The 12,044-nt window shown below is 34.5% G+C and overlaps 1 protein-coding gene across 4 annotated transcripts in view; it reads left to right on the top strand.

Annotated features, from left to right (window-relative positions):
- Positions 1 to 12,044, top strand: part of TMEM232 (transmembrane protein 232) — a 185,910-nt gene that overhangs the window by 98,215 nt on the left and 75,651 nt on the right. For all 4 annotated transcript variants that reach the window (XM_074281948.1, XM_074281946.1, XM_074281947.1 and 1 more), the window contains one exon: positions 4,215 to 4,393. In XM_074281948.1, coding sequence (XP_074138049.1) covers positions 4,215 to 4,393 — 179 coding nt within the window. The remainder of the gene's footprint in view (positions 1 to 4,214; positions 4,394 to 12,044) is intronic.

Genomic DNA, 12,044 nt, shown 5'->3' with positions numbered 1-12,044 from the left:
TCTGTATTCCCTTCCCCTTAGCTTACTTCTTCCCTTTTCACTTTTTCCCTCCCACTTTTCAATGAAGTGGAAGGAGTTTCACCATAAATCGAATATGTCTATTGATACACACTATGTTCATCCCCCTCCTTTCTTTCTCTCAGATATAATAGGTTACCTTTGCCTCTTCATGAGATGTAGTACCACCACTTTATCCCTTTTTTATGATATAATTTCCTTTCCACCTCTAGTTTCTAGGACAAATAATACCTGTGATCTTTATATATCTTTATGGCAGAAATATAGTTATCAAGATTTCTTTTTACCTTTTTAGAAATCTCTTGAGTTCTATATTTGAAGATCAAACATTTTGTGTAGGTCTGTTTTTTTTTGTTGTTGTTGTTTTTATTTTTTTTTCATCAAGAATAGATGGAATTCATTTATTTCATTAAATGTCCATCTTCTTCCCTGGAAAAAGATGCTCATTTTTGCGGGGTAAGTTATTCTTGGCTGCATACCAAATTCCTTAGCCTTTTGGAATATCATATTCCAGTCCCTTCGCTCCTTTAATGTGGATGCTGCTAGATCCTGGGTTATCCTTATTGTGGTTCCTCCATATCTGAATTGATTTTTTCTAGCAGCTTCCAATATTTTTTCCTTCATCTGATGGTTCTCGAACTTAGCCACTATATTTCTTGGCATTTTGATTTTAGGGTCCCTTTCAGTAAGTGATTGATGAATTTTTTCAACATCTATTTTACCCTCTGTTTCTAAAACGTCTGGGCAGTTCTCTTTGATAATTTCCTGGAAAAGAGTGTCCAGGCTCTTTTTTTCCTCACATTTTTCAAGGAGTCCGATTAGTCTCAAATTGTCTCTCCTGGATCTGTTTTCCAGGTCTGTTGCCTTCCCAATAAGGTACTTGACATTCTTTCCCATTGTTTCGTTTTTCTGGTTTTGCTTGACTACTTCTTGGTTTCTCCTTGAGTCATTCAATTCTACTTGTTTGATTCTAATTTTCAATGATGTATTTTCTTCACTCACTTTTTAAATATCTTTTTGTAATTGTCCAATTGAGTTTTTAAGTGAGTTTTTTTCTTCTATGGAATTTTTTTCCATTTCATCAATTTTATTTTTTAGAGAGCTGTTTTCTTTTCCTAACTCACTAATTTTATTTCTCAATGATTTGATTTCTTTATCCACTCTATCTTTAAATGCATGGAATGACTTCTCCAAGCTTCCCTTTCCTTTTCCCCTTTCTCTTCTAGCTCTCTTTTGAAAGCCTTTTTGATTTCCTCTATGAGATTCTTTTGTATTGAGGAGCAGATCATATCCCCCTTAAAGGATTCCTCTGGAGACAGTCTGCTTTTAGTCTCCTCAGTATTTGAAGTTTGCTCTCTCTCCATACAGAAGCTGTTGATGGTTAGAGCCCTTTTAAATTTTTTGTTCATTTTGTCAGAGCAGAATCAAAGAAAACAAATTAATAAGAAAAACAAATGGTCTGCTTTTGGGGAGGGGGATGGGGCTGGATGCTGTTACTGGGCTTCCTCTACAGACTGTGGGAGACTGCAGGAAGGCCCTTACAGGACAGTGATGGCTGCGCACTGAGTCACTCTGGGGTGGGGTGGGGGTGGCTGGTCCTGAGAGACGGTAGCTTTCCAGGGTTTTCTTCTTTACCTCCGGTGTTTACACCTTCTCTGCTGATCCTGGCTTGCTGCCAAAAAGGAATATCCACACTGGGGTAAAGGTTGTTCCACAGAAATGGCAGAGATTGTACCCCTACCCCTTTTGGTCTGGGCTGTGTCAGCTGCCTGTCTCGCTCTTGCTGCCTGCCCAGCTCTAGCTGCCTGCCCTCCATCTGCACCCAGTCTGTTCATCCCTCTCCAGAGCAAACACAGACCTTCTCTGGTGAATTTCAAGGACATCTTCTGTTGGTGATTATTTATGGGGTTTTTTCTGGTCAAACATTAACTCCGAGGCTTGTCATGAAGTAAATTCTGAGAGAAAACGCGGAGCTCAAGCAGCTGTCTGCCTCCACGCCGCCATCTTGGCTGGAAGTGGAAAGAGCAAATGCTATGTAAAAACTGAAAGTCTCTGAACTTTCAGGTGAATATGGGCTTCTTAATTTTATTGTCTTTTTATAGATCTGTGATTAATAAGATTAGATTCATAAAGTCTGAATTGTATTTCACTATATGAACCAAAAAAACTATCTGACTAGATTTTGTCATGTTTTACAAAATTAGACTGTCTCATTAATAGCAAATTACTTAGTAGCATTACTCAGAGGATGTCTACAGTGACCTGGCACCTCAAGAAAATACCTCCACAAATGTCTCTTTATCCATGCGCAGATGATTGAGAGAAAGTACTTGCCATATATTTGAAGATCATGCATGCTACCAAAAGACTTGACACTTCTGTAGATATAGTTATATTACCTATAGTTAACCAGTATAGTTATATTGGTTTTCTTTATTCATTATATGTAATTTCACTTGTTTTATTAGTTCTCTCTGAGTTATTCTGTAAGCTGCTTATCATTTCCTCTTGATTTGTGAGCTTCGTACTGCAAGTTCTCCAATCATATTTTGCTCATAATGTTTATGCAGAGGATCATTCTGTTGTCTCCAGCTGCCTTTCTTGTCACCATTATAAATTCCCTTTATCCTTGGTGGAAGGGATGTTCCTGGTCACACCTACTCTGCCTTCTAGCACATACTTGTAGAGCAAGTGTGCAGCCAATAAAGTTTCTGCTACACTTCTCCTTAAGTGGGAAAGCCTGGACACATTCTTTACCCATCATATTGTTCATATGTGAAGCTAAACACAGTTAAATAAAATAACAGAATTTTTCAAATATATATCCATGAAACCATAGGTAGAGTGGAAGGTCCTTTCTCTTAGGACTGTGGCATTGCAAAATAGGCTAGTTCTAGATTTTCCTCAGAGAGAAGGAAGGGTTCTGTGCAACTTGCAGGTCAGGAGTACTGTACCTAAGATCTTGAAATCTTTGACTCATATGGACTCAGTTTGGAAAGCCTGGAATAAGTTCCAGGAAGATGGAAAGGAATTTTGGTTCCTATGGGAATGGTTAACTGCTTAGCTTTTTAGTGTTCTCACAGAGATTGTGTATTTCTTACATTTACAATACCTCCCTTGGTACAAAGAACTGATTCTTAAATTAAAAGCAGCAAGGAAATGGATGACGCAATTAAGGACAGAATAACAATATCCTTCCAATTGTGAGGCTGAATCATGAGTATGAGCACCAAATGGGGTTGTGTAAAATCAGCTACTTTTGCAGTCAGAGAAACTCTATTTTAAACCTTGTTTAGACTGAGTACATTTGTATATAGCCTGTAGGAGATGGTCCTCTGGAAATACTCGTGTGTGTGTGTGTGTGTGTGTGTGTGTGTGTGTGTGTGTGTGTACATTAATCTCATCTCCTATGATAGTGTAATGAGACAAAAGTGAAGGCAGCACTAATTTATAATTCCACAATCAAAATACAATTTGTCTTTATATGGAATTTGTTTACTCCTTTGTATAAAAAGCAGCAATCAAAGCCACTTGCTACTTTGTTGTGCTAATAAATTCTTATGTCTTATTTTCTGAGTTTGTCTTATTGAATAGAACTAGTCTAAAACAGTATTTTCTCTAAATACTTTATTTTTGCCAGTGTAAAATGCTAATTATTTATTTTAATTTTTAAAGTTTTCCTTAAAATATCATTGTGCTAATATTCAATTTCATTGTGTCTTAGAAAAAAATAATGTATCTTTATTTTTGATACTGTTAATATTGTTGATAAATATTTATTTTTATTTTTCTCCACATGTTTTTACTTCGCTTTTGATAATATTTTCTAATTGTAAAGATCTTCTTTGATTTTCTTATTCCTTTCGATGATTTTAAATTTAATTTGAGAAATTTTATCAGTTTTGAGTCTTTTTGGTATTTTCATCATAATAAGAGGAAGATTAAAAAAAGTAGGTTCTCTGGCAACCTTTCTCTCCTGTTTCAAACATATTTCAATGTATAACAAAAGCAGAATTATATCTTTTTAAAATTAGTTATTTATACTTTTAAAAACAACAGATAATTATTAAAGGTTTTGCAAACTCTATAGAAGTTTCATAATAAACTTATTTATTTATTTCCCCCCTCACTTAAATATTTTTTTTTTAAATAGCTAAGATGATACTTACATAGAACTTTCTGGATTTTTAAAATAGGTTGTCAATTGATCTGGACTGTTTATTATGGCTTAATATACAATCTAGTGAAAATGATCAGAAAACTCTATGGAGATGAGAGTCAAGATGGGCTAAGAAATTTACTTTGGAAAACCTTACAAAGAATAAAAGATGATGAGAAGGATGCACGGATCTTGAATGCTTTGGATGTAGCTGAGGTAGGTTGAAAGTCGAACAAGTTAATTGAGCATCATAATAATGTATTCCTAACCTATATGTAAGAAATTTGGTATTTTTCACATCTGAAGATATGATTTAATATATAATTAATGTGATTATAGAATTAAACATTGAAATAATATCATTTGGAAATAATAAATATCAGTTTTTTGATGAAAAACAAATAATAGTTCATATTTATATACTGCTTTACAATCAATGAAATTCTTTCCTCATTGCAAACAATATTATTATCTCCATTTCAAACATAATAAAATGGGATCATTCAGTTTTTATGATTTGTCTAAGGCCATAAGATTAATAAGTTGTGGAACAAAAAGTTGAGTTTGCCTTAACACATTAATATGCCATGGAGGTATATTTTGTAATGAATTTATTTATTTGAAACTTAAAAATGAAAGCAAAATAGAAAAAATAGGGAAAAATTGTCATGTTCATAGGAGAGCATAAGAGAGGATTCAAATATGATGCAATGCTTTTCCATTTCTAAGTGCTATACCTTATGTTCAGAACTGTCCATCTTTTCTTTGCTTCCTTGTAGGTTTTCTTTTGTTCTTGGCTGTTCACTTTGAAGTTTATTCCTTTTTCCTCTTTGCCCCCTCTTTCTTCCTTACCCCCCCCATTACCCAAGGCTACAGTTAAGTGTAGAGATAGATAAGTAGGTAGACACACATACACATATATACATGCACTTTTACATATATGTGTATACATACATATGCATGTGCATATATACTTACATTATACCTACTTATATGTAGATATCTATAATCATAAACTTATATACTGATATAGATTTATAGACATATGTGTAAGGTTGTACTCTATCCTCCATTTCTCTGAAAGTAGATAACATCATCCTTCTTAGGTTAAATCCACCAATTCATTATTTTCTATACTACAGAAATATTCTATTATTTTCCTTTCTAGTCATTTTAAATGATTCAAAACAATATTGATTAACATGGCTGACATATATAAATCTGCTTTAACTTTAACTTTGTACTACCTCTCCTTTTTTTGCTAATAAATTCTATTCCTGATTATTATTATTGTTTGTATATATCTATTATTTCCTTTCCCTATTGACTCCTCTACTTTACTTCTACTCACTACCTTGCTTGCTATTACTTATCCTACCTCCCTTACAACGATCCCTCTTTTTTTCTCCCCATAATTTCCCTCTATCTTTATCACATTCCTATTAAACTACATACTTTTCCCAATTTCCATTAATCTACACACTCTTCTATACTTGCTCTTTTATTCCCTCATCTTGTTATTTCTTAATACATTTTGTAGACTTTTATACTCTTCTAGATGTATGTGTGTGTGTGTGTGTGTGTGTGTGCATTGTTCTCTCTTTAATCTACTTCTGATGTGAGGAGGATTGCAGAACTACCAGCCCTCTTTCACTTCTCATCCATCTAATTCTTTTGTGATAGTTCTTTCTCTTGCACCTTATTCATATAACCTAATTTCCCTTTTTATCTTTTCCCATACAATTTTGCTTTTTAGAATCTCACCATATTCAGTTCTACCCTAACTTTTCTTTTGAGCTACTTACCTACTAATAAAAATCATATAATTTACATTTCCACATATAAAGAATAAACAGTTTGTTCTTATTAAGTCCCTTGAAATTAGTCTCTGATATTTTACCTGATATTTCTCTTGAATCTTATATGTCAAATTTTCTCTTAATTCAGGTCTTTTTGCAATAAACATCCTGACAGTCTGACAATTCACTGAATGTCCATGGTTGTTTTTTTTTTTTTCATTCAAGATTATACTTAAAGTTGCCGGGCATATTTTTGACCAAAAGCCTAATTTTTTTTCTCTACCAAATATATTATTCCAACATCTGCATTCTTTTAATGTAGACACCGATGGTGTGTGTGGGTGTGTGTGTGTGTAGTGTGTGTGTGTGTGTGTGTGTGTGTGTGTGTGTGTGTGAGAGAGAGAGAGAGAGAGAGAGAGAGAGAGAGAGAGAGAGAGAGAGAGAGAGAGAGAGAGAGAGAGAGATTCTAATTGTGGCCTCATTGCATTCAAATACCTTTTTTTGGTTGTCACTCATATTTTCTCTTTGACCAGGGGTTTTCAGATTATAACTATGATGTTCCAGTAGGTTTTCCAGGTAGGATCTCTTTCAGGTGGTGATTGCTGGATTTTTTAAATTTTTACTTTTCCCTCTGGTTCAAATATTCAGGCCAATTTTCTTCAATTATTTCTTGTATTATAATATCAAGATTCTTTCTTTTTGGCTGTACCTTTCATGTAGTCTTTATGTTTTCTTTATTCTTATATTTACTCTTCTTCATCTGTCTTTTTTTTACATGAGATGTTTCATATTTTCTTGTTTTTTTCTTCTTTATTCTTTTATTATTTCTTACTTTCTTATAATTTTTATGGCTTTCCTTTGCCCAATTCTACTTATCAAGGAATCATTTTTTTCCCCTTAAGATTCTGTATCCCCTTATCTAGTTAGTTGACTTTCTTTACATAATCTTCTTATTTTTCATGGATTGTTCTTTTTTATTGTTAATTTTTCCTTCAATGTCTCCCATTTGATTTTAAAGTCTTTATGTTCTATAAATTTAGAGGAGTCAGGTGACCATTTGATGTTACTCTTTGGAGGAGGAGGCACTTTTAATTTCTGCATCTTCTTCTGAAGATGAAATTTGGTCTTCCTTATCCCCAAAGTAACTTTCCATGGTTGGGCTCTTTCTCTTTTGTCTGCTCATTTAGCAGTCACCCCTAATCATGGGGCTTGAGGGGATGGTATCTCTGGCATCAGATCCTCTTTCAGTTTTTCTCTTTGTATGGGTCCCAAAACCAAGAACTCTGCCTTCTCCTAATGTCTGGCAACCAGAAGGATTCTTACCCCATTGGTTCTATACTCACTTGGTATGTTCTTGTTTCGTCTCGCAACTTCTCACAACTAGGCCTGGTATTCTTTATTAGCAAAAGTTTCCTCAATTTTTTCCCATCTCAGACTCCTGACTCCCCACAGTGTCTGGGAGATGAAAATTCCTGTGGCTGGGGTGAAGGCTACTTTTCAACTCTGCTAACCCCTGGGCTCACAGCTTGCTATTTTAGCAAAACTAGCCTGAAATATGTTTATTTGGGTCCAACCTTTTCTTGGTATCTTTCTTCAGATCTTCTCTGGTTGCTCTAGGAAGATCACTGTTATTTCCCAACTCTTACTTGTTTTTACTACTGCTACATTTGCTCTGAGGTACTTGTTTGTGGGGAAATTTGGAGAGCTTAGAATTTTCTGATCTACTCCACCATTTTTCCAGAATTCTCCTCCCTCGTTATATTTAATGATTTAACATTTACCCTCACTTACATGTAAAAATAATTTTTAACATTTGTTTTGTAAAATTTTGAGTTATATATTCTCTCTTCTTTCTCTTTCTCTCTCTCCTCATTGAGGAGGCAAATAATTAGATATGTAGTTTATACAATTTTCCCTTCCACATCATGACTTTCCTTATCATAGTTGGGTCAGCATAAGAAATTAAAGGGAGCACTGAATTTGCACAGGGACAAAGGAGAAAATTAGTTTCCAGGGATGCTGGCTAAAATACTATGATCAGACTTGTGGAAGCTAAGATGATGGAGTAATATATTGCTGTAACTTTCATATATGTACTCTAAACAACCATAAAATAGTGTCCCCAAACAGCTCCTAGAATAGTAGAACCAGCAAAAAGATGGGGTGAAACCATTTTTTAGGCCAAGAAACTTGGAAGATCTGCAAGAAAGGTCTGTCTCACTTGGGCAAAAGAGGAGTACAATCCAGAAAGCATCCCAATAAACTAGCAGTAATCCCCTTTCAGAAAACCAAAGGGAGATCCTGAGTCCATGCTGTGGGACATGCAAACACCAACAAAAGGATACTCCACATGGCTTAGCAGAGTCAAGGGAACTGGCAGATTATAGCTCCAAGAACCAACACTCAGTTCAGCCTGGGGCAAAGACACATCCTCCAGGGGCCAGACCTCCACTGGTTTCAGCATAGTACAGGGAAAACTGCATTATTCAGAAAACAGAGAACCACATAATTCAGGACAGTTCCACTGGTCTCAGCAATGCAAGACACCACCAGGACCCCAGCTCAGGGCCAAGTAAGCTGCCAGACCCCTATGGCCTCCAGCAGCACTAATCACCCTACTCCCATTACTCTCTTAGTGCAGTCCTAGATGCAAAAGTTCCTGAATGGGCTTCAGAATAACATCGGTGCAGCACCAGGTAAACAGGCAGAACCTAAAGCCAATGGCACAAGAAGTTTAAGACAGAGCTCCTTCTACCCTGCAAGCAGAGCTTAAATTTGAGAGATAGCAGAGAGGCCCAAAAAAAGATGAGCAAAAAAATAACAAAAAAAGAATCTTACCATAGAAAGTTATTATGTTGCCAGGGAAGCCCAAGACCCACACTCAGAAGAAGACAACCTATAGGCAAAACCCTAAAGTAAAATGGGAAGTGGTCTCAAACCCAGAAAGAACACGTGAAGATCTCAAAAAGGAGCCTAAAAATGATATAATAAAGGCAGAGGAAAAGTTGGGAAAAGAATGATGCCAGAGGATTATGAAAAGAGAGCCAACTTCTTGGAAAAAGAACTGCTTAAAAAATAAAATTGTCTGGATGGAAAAGGATGTACAAAAATCCACTGAAGAAAATAATTTCCTAAAAGGAACAATTACCCAAATTTCAAAGGAAATACAAAAGCTCACTGGGGAAATCCACATCTTAAAAGTTTGAATTGTATTCATGGAAGCTAATGATTCTATGAGACATCAAGAATCAAACAATTTCAAAAAAAAAAAAAAAGAAAAAGAAAAAAGAAAAGAAAAAGAAAATTTGAAATGCCTCATTAGAAAGACAATTAACATAGAAAATAGATCCAGGAAAGACAAAATCAGAATCATTGAACTACCTGAAAATAATAATCAAAAGGAGGAACTGGACATCATTTTTCAAGAAATGATCAAAGAAAACTGACCTAATGTTCTGAACCAAAGAACAAAATAAGCATTGAAGGAATCCAAACCTCAGGAAAGAGATGCCAAAACAAAAACTCTAAGGAACACAATAGCCAAATTACAGAATTATAAGGTCAAGGAAAAAAAGTGGAAATGGCCAGAAAAAAAAACAAAAACAATTCAGATTTGGGGGAGACACAATCAGAATTACACAGGACTTACTTAGCAGCTACCATATTAAAGGACTAGAGGCCATGGAACATGATATTCCACAAAGCACAAAATTAGGATTACACTGGATGCAGTAGCTGCAACATTAAAGGGTCAGATATCATGGAACATGATAACACAAGATGGCAAAGGAGCTAGGACTACAATCATGACTCACCTTCCTGGCTAAATTAAGTATAATATTCCAAGGGAGGAAAAGATCATTCAATGAAATAAAAGGATTTAAAGATGTTGGCATAAGGAGATCATAATTGAATAAAAACTTTGATATCCAATATCAAGATCCAAGAGAAAACTTTAAAAGTTAAAAAAAAAAAAAAAAAAAAAAAGTAAAAGAAAGCATAAGGGATTCAATGGAGCTGAACTATTTACATACCTACAAGGGGAAATGATACTTATAATTCTGCATATTTTAACCTGAGGCAATTAAGGTTAAGTGACTTGCCTAAGGTCACACAGCTAGGAAGTATTAAGTGTCTGAGACCAGATTTGAATTCAGATGGTCTTGACTACAGGGCTGATGCTCTATCCACTGCGCCACCTAACTGCCCCATATTTATAATTCTTAAAAAAAATGTACCACTAATAATAGGTAGGAAGAATATACAAAGACAGAGAATATAAGTGTAAAATGAATTTGAGGAAATAATATTTAAAAACAACTAAAAAATGAGAAAGAGAAGTATACTGGGTGCAAAAGAAAGGGAGAAGTAGAATGGGCTAAGTTATTTTATATTGAAAGATTGATAAAGATCTGTTACAATTGAGGGAAAGATGGGATTATAAGCCATGGGCAACATTTGAATCTTGCTTCCAGCAGTATTAGCTCATAGCAGAAATATTATAGACAATTAGTTGAATAGAGATATCTATCTTACTGGATAGATAAGTAGGAAGGGAGGAGATTAATAAAAAGATGGGGTAGGGAGAACTGACAGAAGAAAAGCCAAACCAAGGAGAGAGGCAGCAGACAGAAACAAAACACTGTTGTAGAGGGAATAGGTGAAAGGAGAGAAGATGAATGGAAGGAAAATAGGATGAAGGGGAAAATACGCAGTGATTATAGCTGTGAATGTGAATGGAATGAAGTCTCCCATAACAATGAAATGGATGTGAAGTAGATGCTAAAATAATGTTGTTTATGAAAAACACATTTGAAGCAGAAAGACACAGATAGAGTAAAGATAGGGGACTGGAGCAGAACTTTTTATGATTCATCTGAAGTTTTAAAATAAAAAAAGCAATCCTGAACTCAAAGAAAAAGCAAAAATAAATCTAATTAAAAGATAAGAAAGGAAATTACAGCTTACTAAAAGGTGCTATAGACAATGAAGTAACATCTATACTAAACATATATGCATCAAATGTTGAAATATCCACATTTTTAAAAGTGAGGTTAAGTGAAATAAGTTCATGACCAAACAAGAGATAGAGGGAATTACAAAATGTAAAATAAATAAATTTTATTATATTAAATTAAAAAATGTTTGCACAAACAAAACCAATTAAATTTAGAATAGGAGGAAAACAGAAATCTGGGAAACAATATTTATAGTAAGAGTCTCTAATATAGGCCTAATTTATCAAACATATAGAGAATTGATTCAAATTTAAAAGAAAATAAATCACCCCTCAATTGATGTATTGTCAAAGGAAAGTTTTCAGAGGAAAATATCAAAGCTATCTTTAGGCATATGAAGAAATGTTCTAAATCTCTTTTGATTAGAGAAATGCAAATCACCTCAGATTGGCTATCTTAATCCCTTTCACACCTATCAGATTGGAAAATATGACAAAAAATAAATAAAAGGGAAAATGATAAATGTTGAAGAGGAAGTGGGAAAACTGGGACACTAATGTTAGAGCTTTGAACTGAGCCAACCATTTTGGAGAGCAATTTGGAACCTATGCCCAAAAAGCAACAAAACCCTGCATATTCATTGATTCAGCAGTAAATCTTCTATATTTTATCCCAAAATGTTTATTTAAAAAGAGAAAAGGAACTACATGTGCATGAATATTTTAAAAAGCCCTTTATGTGATGGTAAAATATTAGAAATTGAGGAGATGTCCCATCAATTGGGCAGTGACTGTTATATGAATGTGGTGGAGAAATGATGAATAGGCAGATTTCAGAAAAACTGAAAAAACTTGAATGAACTGATGCAAAGTGAAATGAGCAGAATCAGCAACATTGTGTGATGATTTACTATGAATGACTAAGCTCCTCTCAGCAATGCAGTGATCAACATCTAGATAAATAACTAATGGACTCTGAATACAGATTGTAGCATACTTATTTTACTTACTTTATTCTTTTTCATGTGTTTTTTTTTTTTCCCTCCCTTTGGATTGGTTTCTTCTTTTACAACTGTGGCTAATATGGAACTATGTTGATAGCATATACTCA

This window comes from Sminthopsis crassicaudata, chromosome 1 (assembly GCF_048593235.1).
Source record: "Sminthopsis crassicaudata isolate SCR6 chromosome 1, ASM4859323v1, whole genome shotgun sequence".
NCBI classification, from domain to species: Eukaryota; Metazoa; Chordata; class Mammalia; order Dasyuromorphia; family Dasyuridae; genus Sminthopsis; species Sminthopsis crassicaudata.
Note: the sequence above shows the minus strand (reverse complement) of the source record. Positions and strands in the feature narration are given on the sequence as shown.